The 20,169-nt window shown below is 39.8% G+C and overlaps 2 protein-coding genes across 3 annotated transcripts; one reads left to right on the forward strand and one right to left on the reverse strand.

The window, feature by feature from the left end:
* The first annotated feature begins 1,403 nt into the window (after positions 1-1,403).
* mlana (melan-A) lies at positions 1,404-5,873 on the forward strand. Its single transcript, XM_047161800.2, has 5 exons — positions 1,404-1,587; positions 1,759-1,831; positions 2,547-2,643; positions 5,398-5,517; positions 5,676-5,873. The coding sequence occupies exons 2-5, from the start codon at positions 1,764-1,766 to the stop codon at positions 5,742-5,744; spliced, it is 354 nt and encodes a 117-aa protein (XP_047017756.1). The 5' UTR covers positions 1,404-1,587; positions 1,759-1,763; the 3' UTR covers positions 5,745-5,873.
* A 1,221-nt stretch (positions 5,874-7,094) lies between these two features.
* On the reverse strand, positions 7,095-19,257 carry LOC108278730 (uncharacterized protein KIAA2026). 2 transcript variants are annotated; one of them, XM_017492242.3, is made up of 9 exons: positions 18,710-19,256; positions 16,689-17,411; positions 15,609-15,809; positions 13,367-14,787; positions 12,460-12,539; positions 11,992-12,081; positions 11,713-11,828; positions 11,391-11,584; positions 7,095-11,121 (listed from the first exon to the last, which is right to left on the reverse strand). In XM_017492242.3, the coding sequence occupies exons 2-9, from the start codon at positions 17,318-17,320 to the stop codon at positions 7,523-7,525; spliced, it is 6,333 nt and encodes a 2,110-aa protein (XP_017347731.1). In that variant the 5' UTR covers positions 17,321-17,411; positions 18,710-19,256; the 3' UTR covers positions 7,095-7,522. The 2 variants fall into 2 exon arrangements, 1 of the variants encoding a protein (XP_017347731.1); XR_008398327.1 differs by lacking the exon at positions 7,095-11,121 and having other exon boundaries at positions 11,448-11,584; positions 11,988-12,081; positions 18,710-19,257.
* Positions 19,258-20,169: the final 912 nt, after the last annotated feature.

The raw sequence follows: 20,169 nt of genomic DNA on the forward strand, positions 1-20,169 counted from the left end.
AATGAAATTAAAATCTGTATTTTGCAGTAGTCATTAATGAGGTAACTGTTGTACCGGGGGGAAAAACATGAATTGCAATACACAGATGGTATTCCTTTTTATTCGTGGCATCAGGAACACGTGCCATGTGTTGACCTATAAAACAATTGAAGGTGCAATGAACGTGAATATGAACGATTCGTGTGGTGGGAGGAAACGTGTGAAACATATCGAGTCTACAAACCACGTGTGTAATGTTTACTAGTCTCTGGTGTGGGCGCGACGGCATACGAGCTCGCTCCTGTCAATCAGAGAGACATTAGCCAATCATGGGCCTGTGTGAGCTCATGTGTGTGGAAGAGGGCAGTTAGCACTTTCCTCCAAGTGTGTTCAGTAGTCCTGTGACAAAGCATGACTTGCAGTTCGAAAAAGATGTGTTTGCCTTCACTCTTCCTGGATGGTTCCTGTCGTGTGATAGGGGGGAGTTAGCTAGTGGGTGGGAACCGTATGATTACTCACGTGACGTTCGTGTGACTTTTCTGAAAGGGTGTGCACGTCTGTGTCATCAGGTTGTGAGAAAGCAATCAGTTTTAAAACCCAAGCTCAGATAAAAGCTTTTCTGGCTCAAAAACTCGCACACGTCCATACCCATCATTTTATCCTCCATTTCAAAATGGCTGTTAGTGATGACAAAGATTAGGCTGGTGAAACAGTACAATAATGTACATGATGTATGACACACATCCAGGCCAAGTCACACTACTTGCTTACAATTGTTTAAAATGACCTTGTCAGGAGGATCACACTTTGTCTTCAGGAGTCTTTAAAATATCCCTTATATGTGGTTTTAAGACACTTTCGCGACGCTTTTTGCGACATGTCATGCGACATCATCAAAACGCACATTCAGCCAAAGCCCTTTTCAGTTCACGTGCGTCGAACATTAGTACAGGTAAAAGGTCTCATTTACCAATAAACACCACTGTGAACCCCCCCCGCACAAATAACACAAGCTGCATCGCAAACTTTGAAAAAATCCACAACAAAATCAAGCATTTTCAGCTGCAACAATCACACAAAAAAAACCTCCTGTACAGACTGACTAATGTATGATGTAACAGTATAAATGTCAGAGCCACTGACCACAATGTACTCCCATACCAGTATATGGTCACACCTCTAATTTAGACATGTACAGGTCTGCACAAAAAAAGCGGCGTACCATTCTGTAACAATTACAATGTACATCGAACTATTAACTATTAATGTTATTTTAAATGTTATTCCCTTTGGCCTAATTGTCTTGGTCGGTTAAAATAATAGGACTTTAAAATGGATCTTGTGAGTTTTGTGCCTTAGAGTTGACGGACTAGTTTTCTGAACAAAGAGAGGTATTTGAAGTGTGTGTTACATGCCAATTACTTCAGTGGCTTAAGAGAGTAGAACCCGTGATGGTCATGAGAGCGGGTTAAGAAAACTAATGTGTGTGTGAAAGAGAGAAATAGAGAGAGGGAGAGGGAGAGAGAGAGAGAAAGGGAGGAACTGGACTGCGTTCACTGCTTCTTTCTTTGCCTAAGTGTGTGCCCGTAATCAAATTATCCAATTCAGGTAAGATTTCACAGCAATATCATACTCATTTAGATGCTCCAATTTCATTTGCACAGTCAATTCATTAAATTCTTACATTAAATGATTAGTAATTACTCAAAATACCCATGGTGCATTGTGATTTTTAATTTAAAAAAATGTTAAATCTCTGTATTTATTTATCGTATATAGGAGCCATGCCTCGTGGGGACTTCACTGTTCATTTTGCAAGCAGAGGACGGGGGAACTTCATCAGAGCAGAGGAGTAAGGTTTTTTTTTTTTTTTTTGTATATGATTGATATTTACATCATTATTTTTTAAGATGTTTGGTGCAGGGTTTGGTGTTGTCCTACTCGAACGCCCCCATTTTGTCCTCATTAACAGTGTTAAGGCACTGCTGATTTAAATCAGGTGTGTTCATGCAGCAAAATGACTAGAGTGTGAAATTCAGGCACTTGTATTTTGTTATAGTTATACTAACTTTGTTATAGACTTTTATTTTATGATTTCAACATTATTGAGTCAGTCCAGAAACATTTTAGGTTTACAGACATTAGTTTCCTAGCACAAAAACGAAACGTTACAGGAAAATGTCTGCACGTCAGTAAAGAAAGCAGCGTATTAAGTAGACGGCCACTTTTTCAGACAAAAACACAATGAAGGCCGCTGGGTTTTGCTGCAAAAATAAGATGCAAGTGTGACATTCAAACTCTATAGAACTGTGGCTGATTCTGCAAGATGCTCAATAAAATATACCAGCTAATTTCCATATAACTGCACAAACGGTACCTGAGACTACTATTTTTTTTAAGCAATAGTGACTGTTTCATTTAGTACTATCTATCTATCTATCGATCTATTACATTATTATGTGTATGCTGTTTATAAAGGACAGAACTTGGAGACAAACAGTGCACCTAACGTAAATGACAGTATTAATATGGACTATTAAGATGGATGGTGGTTAATTGTGTTTCAGGGCTGCTGGCATTGCTTTCCTGGCTATCGTCCTTACGGCTCTGTTCATTCTGGGCTGCTGGTACTACCGCAAACGCAATGGGTATAGAATGATCCAGGTGAATTGTAGTTTTTTTTTACTATATTACAGTGAAACAAATCTATTTATTACTTATGAAATTTTACAACCCCAATTCTGAAAAAGTTGGGACGGTATGGAAAATGTCAAAAAAAAAAAAAAAAAAAAACCCAAAAAAGAGTCATTTGAAAATTCTATTCACCCTGTACTATATTGAAAACACATTATTTTATGTTTTACTTTGATGTTTGTGTGAATTTAATTTATTTTTGAAAATATACACTCATTTTAAATCTGACGAGTGCAATACACTAGAAAAAAGTTGAGACAGTTGTCTGTTTACCGCTGTGTAACGTCACCGTTTCTTTTAAGAACACTTATTAAGCGTTTGGGCGGAATTTCCCTCCATTCATGCATTATGCATTTCTTCAGCTGTGCAACTGTACGAGTCCTTTGTTTCCTTATTTTGTGCTTCGTAATGCGCAAGACATTCTCAATGGGAGACAGGTCGGGACTGCAGGCGGGCCATGCTAGCACCCGCACTCTCTGCTTACGCAACCATGCGCTTGTAATCCGGGCAGAATGTGGCTTGGCGTTGTTCTGCTCTGGGTGGAAGCATATGTTGCTCCAAAATGTGTACATATCATGGCAAGTTACCCATGCCATGTGCACTGACACGCCCACATACCATGACAGACGCTAGCTTTTGGACCTGGCGCTGAAAACAGCTTGAACGGTCGTTTTCCTCTTTGGCCCGGAGAACACGACGGCCGTTTTGTCCAAAAACTATTTAAAATATTGACTCGTCGGACCACGAAACACGATTCCACTGTGCTACTGTTCATCTCAAATGAGACCGAGCCCAGAGAAGTCGCCGGTGCTTCTGGACAGTGTTGATATACGGCTTCTGCTTTGCACAGTAAAGCCTTAACTTGCATCTGTGGATGCAGCGGCGAATGGTGTCGACCGACAAAGGTTTACCAAAGTATTCCCGAGCCCATGTCAGGATCTCCATTACAGACTCATGACGGTTTTTAAGACAGTGACATGCATTCAGAAGTAGTTTTCGGCCTTGATCTTTACACATTTCTTTGAATCTTTTAATTATCTTGTGCACTGTAGAAGGTGAATTGCCCAAAATCCTACCGATTTGTCTTTGGGGAACGATGTTCTCAGAGAGTCGGGTTATTCTCCGACACATCTGTCGGCAGATCGGCGAGCCTCGACCCATCCCTGCTCTTGAAGGACTAGGACTTTTTTTGGAGGCTCCTTTATATACTATGATTAGACGATTACCTCACCCGTTTCACATCACCTTCTTACTCGTCACAACGCTAATTTAGTCCTAATTACCCCTGTCCCAACTTTTCTGGAACGTGTTGCATGCATCAATTTCAAAATAAACGTTTATCTTCCAAAAAAGAACAAAAAAAAACTATGCAGTCGATTAGATAAAACATCAAATACCTTGTCTTTATACATTTTTCATTTAAATACAAGTCAAAGTACATTTACAAATCACTCCTCTTTGTTTTTATTGGCATTTTCCATACTGTCCCAACTTTTTCGGAATTGGGGAAATGTTAGCAGCCTGTTCAGGAACATTTAGGCTTAAACTTAAAAAAAAAAAAAAAAAAAAAAAAAACACCTTGGGGCATGCTGTTATAGGAAAATAATCAACAGTGGGGTGGTGCAATACCACATACCACCCCATCCAATAACAGCACATCCCAAAATGTTCTTTTTTTTTTTTTTTTTTACTAATACTACACATTCTAAATTGTTTTCTATTAACAGTTTCTGTTTTAATATTGTAGAACATCCACAAGTTAGTTCCGGTTATCACTTAGGTTTATTACAGCTATAAACTAATTTTCTCTCTCGAAGTGAATAAGACAAAAAAAAAAAAAAAAGAAAAAGAAAAAATCACAACTTGAGAATTCAACAGCGCTGTGGTGTAAAAGAATATAAAGAAAAGCCTTTGGTAACGTTTCAGTTTGAAAACTAATTTTGTCATTAAGGGGTGGTAATGTCAAGAAATAATCTATTTGAACCCTCTGCACAATCTCACTCTGAAAAGCCTAAACCTCTATAACAGGGCTTTCAATTCACACGCACATGAAAGATTCATTTTTGAGGAGCAACAGTGAGAGATAGTATTAAATTATTTGACATGGGGAACTGCTAGAACTAAAAAAAAACAAACACCTGACTAAATATTGATATTGCCGTCATTGCTGTCTTTAGTAGTTCATCGGCACGGTGTATATAAACTACTACACTGTGTATTATTACCTGGTTTTAATTCAATTTGCATGTAATCTTTATTGGATTAGGCTGTGAAGAGAATGCAAAATCAGTCGTTTCCCCGTCATCGCGCTAAATGTTAACTTTAACATGACTCATTGTTAGAACTAAATGTTGATCAGAAACCTAAAAAGTGTTGAATCTTTATATCTGGCTGGCAGAATTTTATACGAGTAGTATTAGTACAAAGAGTAATAAAGAGCATTTTACTTTATCTTTAGTTAGTTACTCATAGAACAACCTTAGTGAGACTTTATGTCACTATGAATTACTACAAGACATCATGTTTCTCAAACTGTGTACAGCAACTCCAGAACATTTCTGCATATGCACTAGTGTTACTTTTTAAATCGAATGTTTCCCCAAATCTGGAAAAAAAAAATAATACTAGAAAATGTTAGAGCTCAGCTGACTGGAATTCTGAGGCTTGTGTCGGTCATGCTGAGGCTCATGTGATGTAAAACAGCCCTTTTTTTTGTTCCCACAGAACTCCCGAGGCCCGAGTCTATCCTGGAGGGAACTTGTGAGATCGGGACAGTACGGTGAACTAGGGGCAGCTGGCAATAACAAAATGGCCCTTAATGAATTTAGCAACGCCCAATCCGTGGTAAGAAGCCTGAAGTTTAGCAAACTTTTGCACCGAACTGTAACGTGTAATTCAGCTCTATATAGTGACTGTAGCTTAAAAGGAGCCGCAGTTTCAGTTTTTAGTTCGGAGTTTCAGCACTGCGCTTTCCTGAGAAATCCTGCTCTTTATTTTTGCAGTTCCCCAATGCCCCACCAGCCTATGAGAAGATCACCACTGGACCATCCCCACCACCTTACTCACCCTAAAGAAGAATAATTCAATCAGTCTTATTTGTTTTAACCTTCTGTCGGATTTTGTCGTTTGTAAACGGCACACGGAACGGAAGTAAGGAAAAAAACCATCAATAAATGTCCATTAAAGTTCTAACACATCTATTTCAATCAGTGCGTTACGTTATTTGCAAGGTGGTCAGCATTTTTGGCTTTACCGAGCTGTCTAATTACATTTGAGCTGGGAACCCATACAAATGTGTTTTCTAAACATAAATACATCACGTATCAATGACAACGTTCTATAAAGGGTTAGATATGTAACCTAAATGTCATAACAGCAAAGGCATACAGGATGTAACCAATGAAATCCCTAAATGTTCACACTAAACAAAATTTGATTGCTTGTGATGTGTCGTTTTCTGGACTGAAGAGCAGAACATTTTCACAACAAGTCCCCCCCCCAAAAAAAAAAAAACAATAGGAAAATCTGGGGACATCAACTTATTATGTACCTTTTAGTAAATTACCAACCGGTAGTGTAGAGCTATATGAACATCTTTTAATATTATGCCCATTAATCATATAGCATTTCCTAGTTATAGAAATGATCATCTGTGACCCAATAAAGTTTTCCCCCTCGCTCTTCATGACACTGTGGTAACACGCCCTAGTCCCTACTGTCATTACCTAATATAAATTTCTCTGAAATGGTTATGATGTATACAAAAAAAACACCTCAACTTTCTTTACATAAATCATTCACATCCATGAGAAGGCTGGTGAATGATACTTGTAAGATCTGCACGTATATTTAAATTCAACCACCCCAATGTTTAACTCTGGCGAACAGTACATATTTAAGATCCTACCGAGGCAAACCAGCAGGGGTGCTATTTGCCATGGGTACTCCACATCAATCACACTGCATGTGCTTTCTATTACTCACAGTGCATTCACCTAATACACACCCTTGTTTTTAGCTCAATTTCATGAATCCTGTTTTTCCACTCACATTTCATATCAAGTAATCTTCCAATCCAATTTGAAACAGCTGGTTTGAACCGCATTAAAGCTTGCTTTAAAAAAAAAAAAAAGAAAGAAAAAGAAAGAAACGTGCTTCTGATCTCACTGCTGAATAAACAATACAATCCTTTGTGATAAGGAACTAAGCACTGGATTTATTTCCAATACCCGTTACAAGTGATCCAAAATATTTGGCAATGTATTAAATAAATCTACCTTTCTACCTTTAATCATGTGGTATAGCACTTTAAACTGCAAGGTTTCTTTTAAGGTCTCTATGTGTGCAAGAGAAAACATCGAGTCAGCTTAAACTAAAATCTATCTACCATGGATACAAAGTGTAAGTGTGCAGAACAGATATGGTAGACATGTGCTAACACAGCTTGTATTGCATTTGAAAGAATAAAACATGAATCGTTTAATGAATGTCAATTTAAAAAAAAAAAAAAAAAATGCTACAAAATAATTAAATCCTTCTAAAATTATCTTCTGAAGTATAACTTTTGAAACTTGAAAATGAACAGGAACACACGACAAAAATATTTTTTACTATACACAACACTGGCCATTCTAATTCAAAATTGATAATAATAATAATAATAATAAAAAACCTCATGACAGCATTTCCCACCATAGGTGTTATAAGTGTCCAATATACAAAATAGTGCTTATTCCATAGATTTAAACCGTTTGATCTGAGAAAGATTGGTGGATGGGGGGAGGAGGTTGTAAGGGGGTAATCAAATTAATTATTCGATTAATTTGAAATCACATTTTTAGTAATTAGGTCATTCTGGATTATCCGATGTTACCATTCTCTCTGAATCTAGCGTGTGCAAAACAGCTGTATTAGAGGTGGTTACACCCGCTGCCATTTTATCCGTCATCACTGGTAGATCTTGTAGGGATGGGTATCTAAGTACATTCAAAATGGCACCATCTGGACTTAACAATAATTTACTGGGAGTACAGATGATTTGCCCACCTGAGACTTGTGATGGAGTCTTGCTTTTAACCTGTGGTAGATGGCTAGGGACTGTCATGCTAATATTTCCAGGTTGCACAGGCCTAACTGGCTGACAAGTTGCCATTAAAAGTGTGTTAATAGATGGAGATACTGTTGCGACACAAGTGTTTTGACCGCTACTCATTGTACTGCCAATCGGTGGTACAGTTGCCACAGGAAGTGTCTGCATCCTTGATACTGTACTACTCATGGGTGACACGGTGACCACTGGGGATGGCCAGGAAATCACCGGTTTTACTGCCGTTACGACTGATTTCAGTTTCGGTGCAGCACTGGAAGATTCTGTTTGTGAAAGGTCTGGAGTGTTTGTGCTCGGTAAACATCTTTGTAACTGAGCAGAAACTGCAATGTTTTCCTTTGGGCAGCTGGTAAGACTACCTGAAGAAACAGCAGGGTATTCTTTCATTTCAGGGAGTAAAAAGGAAGGAAGTCTTACAATATGAGTCAAGCATTGTTGCCCAGATGATCGGGCAGTACCAAACTGAGACACCTGTGCAAAAGTAGAAGAATTAATGGTGACTGGTGGGGACCTGACTGCAGTTAAAAGATTATTAGCAGAGACAGATTGTTCAATCTTTGCTGGGATGGGTGCCGGTTGCCTGACTGATGTATCATGTGACCTTATACTAGGTGTTACCATTCTCAGACCTTGAACAACTGAAGCAGCAGGAGGAGCAGTTAGAGTACCTGCCACCCTTGGGGCAGGATAGACAGGATTTGTCCCCAGTCGGCCAGTAGGATGCACAGTGGGACTTGAGATAAGAAGAACATGACTGCCAGGCGCAAGTCCTTGAGCAGGTACAACAAACCTTGTGTTGTTAATGAACAGTTGGGTTCCAGGAGCAAGTGGAGCAGTAGTATTGATCACAACTTTTTCCTGAACCGTTGTGGTGCCAGGGACGGCATTCATGGGAGATCTCACCGTAGAAGGCATTACTGATCGAATTCCAGTAGAAGGGTTGTCTGATACATGTTTTGCTGTTGTGGTGCTCAGAGCTAGAGGCTGAGAGACCCTTGTCAAAGAGCTGATGATAGGAAGTTTGATAGCTGTAGAAGCCGTACTAAGGGACATACTATCCAACGGTTTGTCCTGCATCACTCCCGTTGGTAAAGTAGTGCCTTTGTTAAATGGGCTTCCTAATACAGAACAGCCTACATTTGGAGCTGAGCTGCTAGCTACTAGCTCTGATCTATTATTTAGGATGTCCGATACTGAAATAGCGGTGGACACGGAGTGAGACACACTCTTCTGTTGTACTGCTGAAAGGAGTTCAGAGGAGGCCATATGCCCAGTGTCATAAGTGGAAAACTTAACACCTTTACCATCAGCAGATCCAGTTGCTTTGACAGGACCATTGGCATTCAGTGACAAACAGCTATTTGCAGAAGAGTTGCAGTTCTGGACAAAAAATTGCCCACTTGAAGTTGCAAGGACACTGGACATCATCATAGGTGCAACTTTTGTGGTGATTTCTGCCATTTTTTTGCTCGTCACTGTAGTTCTGTCCAGTATCCTAGCTCCTAATCCAGTAATGTTGATGCCCTGGACTTCAGTCGGAGTACCAGCAGATGTGCTGCCAATGGACTGCCCAAGGTTGGGTCTAACTTTCATGACTTCAACTGCTGATGAAGTAGCTGTGGCAGTAATACTGCACTCTGATGTTACTAACCCTTTACCAACAGTAACCGTAGAGCAGGCAGAGCCAGATTGACTCATGAACTTGACCCTTGATCCTGGAAAGGCAGAAGCAGCAGACGTAGTGGTGATACTTGATACTGATGTTGAGATGTTTGTAGTGGACGCGACTACAAAAGCTTTCTGGAAGGTAGACGGATCTGGATCGACGCTAGTATCTTGGGGGCTCTTTTGAGTAAGTCGAATGATGTTTTCAGAAGCAGCAGTCTGGACAGCCCAGACAGATGAAGGGACACTAGCATTACTTTGTGAGTTGGCTGGAACTAGTGAGTTAATACCAATTAATATCTGGGCATGCTTTGCTGCATTGTCAGAAACAGACCCTACAGAGAAAGGCAAGTCATTGTTAAAGGGTACTGTACCACTTAATCTTTCCATCAGGGGGCATGGGTTCACTGGATTGGCACTTTTTAAAGACGATTGGGGTGCCGAATTAAAAGAAACTACCTTGTTGTCAATTAAAGAGGAGACGACAGGCAATAACTTGGCAGCTGTGGTAGTTTGAGGCGTGGATGTTGCTACAGTCGATGCCTTGGACAGCAGGAAAGCTTGAAACTTAGGGGGGAGAGTGAAAATAGGGCTGGATGGTAAAAAACTTGCACCACTGTTGTCTGAAGTCTGTACCTTCACCACTCCTGTGTTTCCTCCTCTGGTTGTGACAAGAATGGACTGCGAGTCTCTGATGCACACTGTCTTTAACTCTTGATTAAGATCACATTTGTTGGGTTCAGTAGTGGCTGAAGTAGATGTAGTGGATCCCTTTAGGGTAAAACTTGGTTCAGCAGTCTTTTTACGGGCAGGTGAAACGGATTTTTGCAAGCTAGGTGAAACAGCAGATGATGTCATTACAGTGCTAATACTTTTTAATGGAGACACTTGCTGGACCGGAATCTTGTTTTCTGGCACAGTGAACCCTGAAGGATTGGACAGAAGTGTATCAGGCTTGGTTGTGGCACCAGTAGTCATACAGGATGGTTGCTGAGCTCTTTTTGCCTCAGTCTTTTGAATGACTAAATTTGTGGGAAGAATAATAACCTGCTGCACTGCCTTCTCCCCTGTTTTCTGATGAATGACTGGCTGCACTGAAAACTTAACTGGCATGCCATTATTCCTAACCAAACTCAAGCCTTCTGGGGCCTTATATACAACCTGCATAGGCCTCTGTGCAGATGATGGAGTGGAAGTATGCGTTTGCATGGAGTCAGGTGTTGATTGTGGTGTAGGCTGACAAATTGCTGTGGGGTTGGTTGTAGTTAGAGCTGCAGAAGCCGTCTTATTTGGACAGTGCAAAATTTGAGCTGCCTGTGGATGACTTATTAGGGTTACTTTATTTCCAACACTCTTGGCCAGCAATGCCTGAATTGGATTACAGCGCCTCTGAAAACCACTCGGAGGTGCGGTTACCACAGTTTCAGTGGTCGAAGCGTTTGTTCCGGCCGTACTTTGGTCCCTGTATGTAACCTTGGTTTGTGGTTCAGTGGTCACAGGATCATCAGCGACCATCTTTCCTTTTTTGCTAAGACTGAAGTCCTCATCTATTCCTCCACTCTGTCGGCGCTTTGAGCTTCGAGTCAAAGGTCCAGATTCACTCAAAGCTGCTGTGTTAACATCTGGTCTGCTGACCAAGTGTGCTAATAAGTGATTTCCAATGTGATTTTCACAGTCTGCAAAAATGAGAAAGATTAAAAAAAAAAAAAAAAATTTTAAAAAAAGTTTATTTATTTGAACGAACATATCACATTACCATTCTGATAAATTACTATGAAAATAAATTATACAGTAATTGGGGTTAATCCAGAAAACAATGACAGATAATTAAGAAGCGCACATGATAGATTAGTGAGAAACTAAAAACCTTTGAAAAGCAACTAAAGGGAGAATGATTTTTGCCTTCCTATGACTTATCCAAAAGAAAGAGGTTAATATTCATCACCTGTTGTTCCAGAGCCTCCCTTCAAATGTCTCTCGGTTTTGTCCTCATCCTTCAATTCTCTGCTAATCTCTGTGGACGAAGAGCCTTCTTTGTATGCATCTCCATCTACTTTGAATGCTACCCACTCCTCTCGGACAAAGTTTTCATATTCAGGATGCTTTTTAAAGTCGTCACTTTCCTTTTTCAACCGGGCCCTGATGAGAGAAATGCCCACGGTTCGGTTTTACGCTAACAGTTTACAAAATAAACAATAAAATTCGATTCTTCAACAACTAACAGCAAACGTTGCCAGGACAGAAATCAAAGGAATGCACTTGCTTACCTGTTCCTGTGAAAGGCCTTGAGTAATTTGGGTTCCCATGGCAACAGCTCATTCAGCAGTCTTATGAGTGTAATGTGAAGCTCCTTCACTGCTTCTCTCTTAACGTACCACCTTTCCTGAAATGTCCCAACCAAAAACTCTTTTAACAGACGCCAACGGTGTATTTTCTTTCTACACAGGCAAATTTGCTCAAAATTTTACATAAATCGATAGGATTCATATGAAAGGTAGATCAATCTTTGTGTGTGTTTGCTTGTGAGAATTCCCCCTCTTACTAACACATCTCTTTTTGGTGCTCTCCAACTCATCTAGCTCATCCTCTGTTTTACTGATGAGATCCCTCAGTTCATCCAAACTAGTGCAGACCAACTACGAAGGGGTAAAACAAAGCGTGAAGGAATGGGTGATTGGGTGAGGACAAACAGAAGACAAGGAGGACACGAAATACTAATAATATTTACTGTGCATTGTTTGAATTAAATCAGTGCAATTAAAGTAGCAATAATATAAGGAATTTTTTTTAAAAACGGTTCTTTTTCTGAGGTTGATATTAAAATTTGTAAAAATCTGCATTCTCGGATTTTTAGTGAGGACAATCAAATGACGTCACGCTTAATCCGGATTAAACTGTGAGCTCACGGTACAGCTATATTTACATTTTACGAACAAAATGATCCGATACGTAGGCATAAATTTCTGGAAACAAGACCTACAAATTTAGCTAATGCAGAAATAAGCATGTGTTACCTTAAAGGCTGGCTCCACTGGGAGCTGCGGAGGATGATCCTTATGTTTTTCTTGAGAGTTCTTAGGAACAAACTTTCTTCCTGTTTATAGAAAAATCAAACAACAGGGCAACAATATCATGACACATACTTGACGGCACTGGCTCAGATACGTGACAAACTAACGGTTTGTTTCTAGGCTTGAGACAATACACTAACGGCACGATCCAAGACGTATGCTTCCGAACAGATTTTAGACGCGAGTGTGATTTAGATCAAGTACGGCACACCGCCTTTGACTTCTTTCAACCTGTGTTTTAGGCCGCAGTCCAGCCAGCTGTGGTAGAAAAACGGTTTACAGTAACTACCTCTGGATGTCTATGCTACGTACGTGCTATGTACAGTATTATTTTTTCCGAAGTGAAACAAGGCTGCTTGTGTTTGACCCATGTACCATAAGGCTTCCTTGTGATTAGCATAAACGTTTGGACTATTAAGCAAGCATGCTTTGAGACAGTTAGGTTCTCACTTGCAAACTTCCTGCACTGTATGCTACTACCTCTGGTGCTGCTGCCTAGTGTGTACGAAAAGTTCGAGTTCATAATGAATATTAAAAGGAAATATCGCGATACACGATACGAGAAGAACATTTGTCTCACCGGTATTTTGTATTGCAGTAATCGAGACAACATTCTGTCTTATGCCTACGTGTTTTAGAATGCAAGTGTGTAAAATGCGATGTAATGTAAAGCCATGATGCAACACGCAAACTGCCTAGAATTTGACAAACCTCTAATAACATTAAAAAAAAAAAACAGCAGTTAGAGTGCCTTTGATAACCAGAAGTAACAGCAACTAAATACAACATACAAGTTCCATATATTTGTCCAAAATGGAACAGTCCAACATTACTGTTCCCTCTCCCTCACCTAACTTCTGTTTCTTCCTTTTATCCTTTCTCTTCAAGTCAGCAGCAGCTTTGCACATGGTGTTTTTGGCCACTCTGGCCTGCCTGAGCTTTTTCAGACCAAGCTTGCCTGTCCCAGCCTGAACTCCACGCAATTTTTCCTTCTTTTTCTTTCTTCTCTTTTTTTTGGACTGTATTTTCCCTGTTTCAGGTCTTGGGTCGCTGGCTTGTGAAAAAATCACAGAAGCAGTCCTGTCTGAATCGACTGTGAAACAAAGGCATGAGTGATGCTCTGGATTTGCGTGGGAATCCATGGAACATTTGGGGCAAGGAGGTCTATTTTGGCAAGATGATTCATTCTTTACCGTGGCACCTATTTCTGAGGGCAGGGACGATTCTAAAGCATTTGCGCTCAAAGAATTGGCAGGAAATTTGCCCATGTAGCAATTCATGCCAACCCTTAGGCAAGGTTCATAGTCTGTATCTTTCTTGTCTTCTTCTTTTAATTCAATGCTTTGCTTTACCTCCATGGGTTTGTCATTGATGTTTTTGGGACTTGGCAACTCCTCCTTACAAGGGAACTGAAATTTCTCAGGTCCTTTCCAATCTACCTCACTTTCTTCCGAGCCATCATCTCTAACTCTCAGACAGAATTCCCAGTTCCCCGCTTTGACATCGGGGCAGGGGCTCAAGTTCTCCTCTGTCCTGTCCACCATTCCAGGCTCTAGTTTCTTCACAGAGAAAGAGGGCAAGGGGAATTCCAGTGGAAGACATGGACTCTGGCAATATATACGCAGATCGGCACCACAGAAATGTGGGAAGTGTATGTATGTGTTCTCTTGACTGTCATAGCCCAAGATGGACTCTCGGCACTCATGAATAGGCTGTCCGAGCACGGCGTCCTGCACGTCCTTCTGCGTCTCGTAGACATTGTCACAAAGGCCCTTAAGCAACCAAACTCGATGGTTGAATGGCAACAAATGGAATGGTTTCTCTTCCAAGGGACTTGTCTCTCCCAGGGTCCAGAAAAAACGGTGGCAAAGTCCTAGATGTTCGGCACAAGCCTCTTGGTCCTTGGCTCGACCTATAGACTGGTACCATCCCAAGACTTTCTGCCTCAACTCCGCCTCCCAGCGACGATAAGGCAGTGCTGGGCGCCTGTGGAGTGTCATTCTTCGATGAGGAGGACAAAGCAGTGATGTCATGATCTTTGCCAAGAAAGAGCTACAGCGAGGCATTAGCAGGCAGCGTTCCAATTCGAAGAATACAATCTCTGGAAGGTTGAGGGCTGCTTGGGCCAGGCACAAGAAGTGACCGATAGCAGGAAGTTCCCACATAGTGCCAATGGGCCATGGTTCTGCTAGTGAGAGCAATGAGCGCTCCCATTCCTCCACTTCTTTGGCTGAAGTCTCCCCAGCCTCCTTCTTCTCGAGGTCTCGCTGCCTAGATGCCAAAGAGCATGATTAAACAGGACATTGTAGAATTTTAATACATATCACAAGCATAACTGAGAATCATTTATTATAATTTAGTAAATATGATGAATATTGATTTTATTGACTGCTCTAGTCTCCAGAAAACTGTTGAGTTTGATGTAATATATGGAAATAATATTGTAAATGTAAATTGCAGATTCCATTGTTATCAGTTGGCATGGGGAAAAGCAAAGAGCTTTCAACACAAGAGGGACAGAAGGCTATTGATCTACTCAACAAACATTAGGTCAGGTAGTGCATATGAAAAACACATAAGTGGTTAAAATATCTCTAAGAACAATCACAGCCATAAAAAGTTGAAAACAGCTGAACATTTGGACACTTAAAAACAAACAAAGATGTGATGACCATCTCAGTTTGAGATTTTTGGCCTACTTGCAATTTAATATCTAAGAATTTTTTGTGCCAGAGTCAAATTTCTAGCTGTGTGTACAGGAATGGAACTGCTAATCTCAATCCCATCGAGCATCTGTTGGATGTGCTGGACAAAAAAAAGTCTGATCCATGGATGCTGCTCCTCACAACTTACAGGACTTAAAGGATCTGCTGCTAACGTCTGAGTGCCAGATACCACAGCACACCTTCAGAAGTCTTGTGGAGTCCATGCCTCAATATATATATATGTATTTTGTGTTCATCAAGCTTTCTCAGACGGGGAAAAATACAATTGATATCATGATATATTCATGACATCAATGTGTTTCCTGATACTGAAATCAATTAAATGATGACTGCAATTCCTGTAGCTATCAAAAGCAAACAATTTACCTTTTTTCCTCCTTGGCCCTCTGTTGTTCCTCCAGCCGAAGTGCTTGCACCATGATGGATTCAGAGCCACATACGGAAATAGCTGCCAAGTTTCGTGGCACAGATCGGCGCCTAGTTGAAGTGCCAACCGGTGCTTTTTCATCTTCGGTGCCAAAACGACCCCTAGAAGTCACGGCCAAGGCTGTTTTTTCTCTCAGTGTCCTATTAAAAGTGGATTAAGAATTTTAAAAAAAAAAAAAAAAAAAAAAAAAAAAGGTCATTTGCAGCTGCAATATCAGACCCATGATGAAAGTTCAGCTTTAATGAAAATGAAATAAACGTAGCTGACCTAATGGTGATAGTCCGTATAATCCGAAAAAGCTATCGAGCATTTATGAGAAAATAAATGCACAAAGATGAACTGATGAAGAATGGAGATGGAGGCTAAAATGCTGCCCAACGCTAGCATCAGAGTTGGGGCACACACAAGTCATTTTCTGACATGTATATAATGTAAAGTCATCAAACATATTCCTGTTATAGAATTAAATTAATATTTCATATCTTCTAAACCACTTACATAGCAAACATCTTAGCCTACATATAACTCAATCATATTTGAATGGCTCTCTCCTAAGATACATCCAAGGGTTACGTCAATGGGGCAACTACTTCGGCTGTAGATTTTGTCTGAAATTATGAGATTCCTAAAATGAGACGTTTTGATTCAATGTTGACATTTAGAGTTGCATAGATAGGGCAGTCGTCACAATCTGGAAAGCAGTCCTACTACAGAAAAGCAACAATGTTAACTAACAAAAAATTGTTTTTAACTATGGTTAACCCCCTCCAAGTTCACTCCAAGAACACATATGGGTAAACATCTAGTCATTATTTAAAATACAATCTAATACAATACTGTAACTGGTATGCTTAGGCAATTACTTCAATATAATATGTCATATAAACACATGGGTATGTGCAGCCCATCTGTTCTGTCTGTATATATTACCCATTCTTTTAGCATTCCATCAAAAGACTTTCATAGCAATGGGTTGATGGGTCAAAGGTTTATCCAATTTATTTATTTGGCATGCTTACCTTGAGAGTAAAGTTAGCTTTTGCTCCAGGATGACCTCCAGTTTTTGTGCCTGTTTCGAGATCCAGTGATCAATACCGTGAAATCTATAGCAGTTTTCCAACATCTGGCGAAAATCAGCCACAAATTCGGTAATACTTTCATATTCCCGCTTGACAAACTTGTTGTCTATCTTTTTCAAACACATATCATTTCTGGCTTGATCTCCAACGGGGAACCAAAACGGAGCAGTCGCAGCTTTGTGTTTCTCCAGAAGAAAACTCTGGAATATTCTATAGGCCTGCTGTATTTCTGGTGTGAAACTGTCATTGTAATCATTATCGCCGTTTTCAGGTATAGAACAACTGTCCTCTGAGATCTCCAGCATTTCCAAATCACACTCTGAAATCACACTGTGTGATTCCGCCACTGGACCGTCGCACAGTTTCCCCGATATCTGCAAACACTCATTTCCAACATATTTTGACCCAGCCTCGTCAAACAGCATGCTCCTACAAAGATGGTCCTCAAAAACCAGGTGATTCTTTCTGTCCCCGAGCCCAGCGATATCCTTATGACCCTGGATGGTATAATTCAGTGTGTCTGATGGTTGAGCCGTCTCATTTTTATCATCCACGTCAATGTGCACCTTCATCTTCTTGTCAGACTCTTGAGGATGATGAAGATCCGGATCATCAGAGTGGATTCAAGACATCATCTGGCGGCAAACGAAGCCATCATTGTTCCTAAAAGAGGATTGTTTAGAGAATGTATGAGCGGTTCCAGCTTGTACAGTGGGGTTTATTTTACAATTACATACATAATAAAATTAGTAAAGGACACTCTTAAGACTAAATTACCCTGGATGCTGTTTAAACTAAAACGATCACCTCTGAATTTAATTACAAAATAAATCTCGGACGACATCAAAAAACCACGTGATTTATAATTAAATATTACAGACATTGTTCCGGGTGGATATTTCCTTTCAAATATTTTTTAATGATGTAGCATTAGTAGCTGCAATTCAGAAACTGTTTCGATTCCAATAGCAATTACAAAGAGGAACATTTTTTAACCAGCTAGGCCTGTGTTTTTGGCAGCTGTTCAGACTGAGCTGCATTTTTCACTGTTAGCAACAGATGTACTGTTCATGGGTTACAGTGACTTTGGGATCATGGGTCACGTTGACTTTGGGATCATGGGTCACGGTGACATTGGGCAGCTGACACAAAATGACCCAAACTTTACCTGTTTAACATAAATATGAAGACGGTATAACAGATGCACCAAAAGTAAATAATCCCTTTTTTTTCAGCGCAGAAGTTTTTATATCCCTGGAGCGCTTTAACTGAAAAATAACTTCCTCCCACCTCCTCAGCACCTTACTTCACGTACATTACTGAACCATATACAATACCATTTCATATATGTATTAAAGCCATAGAGCTTTTTAGTCCTAAACATTCCAACCCACAGAACCTTTGGAGATGTTATGGTCTGCATAAAACCCATTCAATTCAAAGGACTCCCCATAATAACTACAATAATAACAGTGTGTTGTGATTTTCCATCACTGTAATTAAATGAAAACAATACACGGACTCGGCTTCATGGAGCCCAGTTTGAGAAAATAAGCCTAGCATAAAAACATATTACTAATGGTTCCAGTTTAACTAAAAAAATTTCAAACACAAGTGTTATGGAAATGAAAGCTGAGTACAATAAGCTAGCTAAACTAAGCATACTGACTTGCTAAGCTTATTAAAGGAATGACTGGAACATGTATCGACGGATGAAAATAAACGAAACTGGCAGCAAATAACCAAAACTGCCCAAAAAAAACAACAACTGTAGCCTCAGAGGTCCATTTAATCGCGAATTCTTTGTATTTGACTCTAGTAACGCTAGTTGTGTTATGCTAACGTTACACAACTAACGTTACACACACGCTAACATTGTTTGGGTCTAAGGCATTGTTTACGTAACGCACTTTGAATTACAGCGCGTGCATGAAATGAGCTCCCAAATAAAGCAGCGTTACCTCTGAAACTGGCTTCACTGCTCTCTCTCTCTGTCTCTCTCTCTCTCCCCGGCCATGGAGCTTCTCTGCTTTATTCCCTCATCCGCTCATGATCTCTATAAGCGGCAGCGTTTCACTGAAAATTCTCCAAATCTATCATGATATCAACTGCTTTTCCTTCTGTAACACACATTTTTTTTGCCGGTAGCTAACAAGCTAACTGAATAAACTCAATGCCTGAAATCCCGAAGTCTATTTAATCCACTGTTTGGCTAACAAGCTAGCTGCTTTAGCTTGCAACACTGCGTTGCAGAAAGTTGACTGTAAAATTTGCTATTAAACATAGCTATTAAGGGAAAAACTAGAATTTTACTGCTTTGTTTATTTATTATTTTTTTTTATTAAGTTAGACCAAATTATTAAAAGAAAAGACACGCCTGTCATTAAGTCGCTAACTAGCTTAGCTTATCGCTAGCATTAGCAATAGCATCTACACTAAACTAATGAGAGAGCCCTAGCGCTTTTACTTAACTTGTTGTAACCCCGCGGGTTGCCAGGTACTTGTCATATACCAAACTCTTCTATGTCCAACCACACGTTCATCTAGGTGTCCGGTATAAAGCACACTTTTTTTTCTTTTTTTTAGATTTTTGATATTTAACAAAATAAACTATTAAATTATATATAAATATTTCCATGTATTTTATTACTGCATGGGCTCATACACAAAATATACCATCATTTAAAGCTCAATAGCATTTGAAGGGGGTGATGTACAGTCACACATCCAGCTGTAAAATGTTCATCTGGGTGTCAGGTATGATGCACACCTTTTAGATTTCTGATATTTAACAATATAAGCTATTAAATCATATATAAATATTGCCATGTATTTCACTACCGTATGGGCCCATACACAAAATATACATATTTTGTGTATGAGCCAGTGCAGTAATAAAATTCATGGCAATTTTGCTCAAATCTGACTAAAAATTATACACATGAAGCAAGCATCCGTCTGCACCTATCCCACTGTTTGAAGAAGAAATCGTCAAAAGATCCATCAAAAGAGTGACAGATCATGACGTCAGAGAAAAATCGGGTTGCCACATCCACCATTAACACACCCACAGCTCTCAGTGAGGTAAAGGTCGTTTCAAACATTTATATTTTTTTTTATTGACCAGCAAAAAGATATGTCTTACTTTCTCTGTTCGTTCTGCAAGTACGAGTGTTCAAGAAAGTGATAGTACACTAGTTACAAAGCAGTGAGTCAGATTATAAGTTTATTGGTCACTTTTGACAGCATTGTTGTAATTACATAGGCGGTTATGGTTATTTGTAATGGTCGACATAATTTATACCCAATCAATTACATCCTGCATGTTGTTCCATGGATCAAAACACGGGGGAACTCTAGGAAATAGAGCCCACACTTACTGACCTGGTGCACCAGCAAACAAGGAGCTCGTCTTAAGCAG

This window comes from Ictalurus punctatus, chromosome 18, assembly GCF_001660625.3.
Source record: "Ictalurus punctatus breed USDA103 chromosome 18, Coco_2.0, whole genome shotgun sequence".
In the NCBI taxonomy this organism is placed as follows: domain Eukaryota; kingdom Metazoa; phylum Chordata; class Actinopteri; order Siluriformes; family Ictaluridae; genus Ictalurus; species Ictalurus punctatus.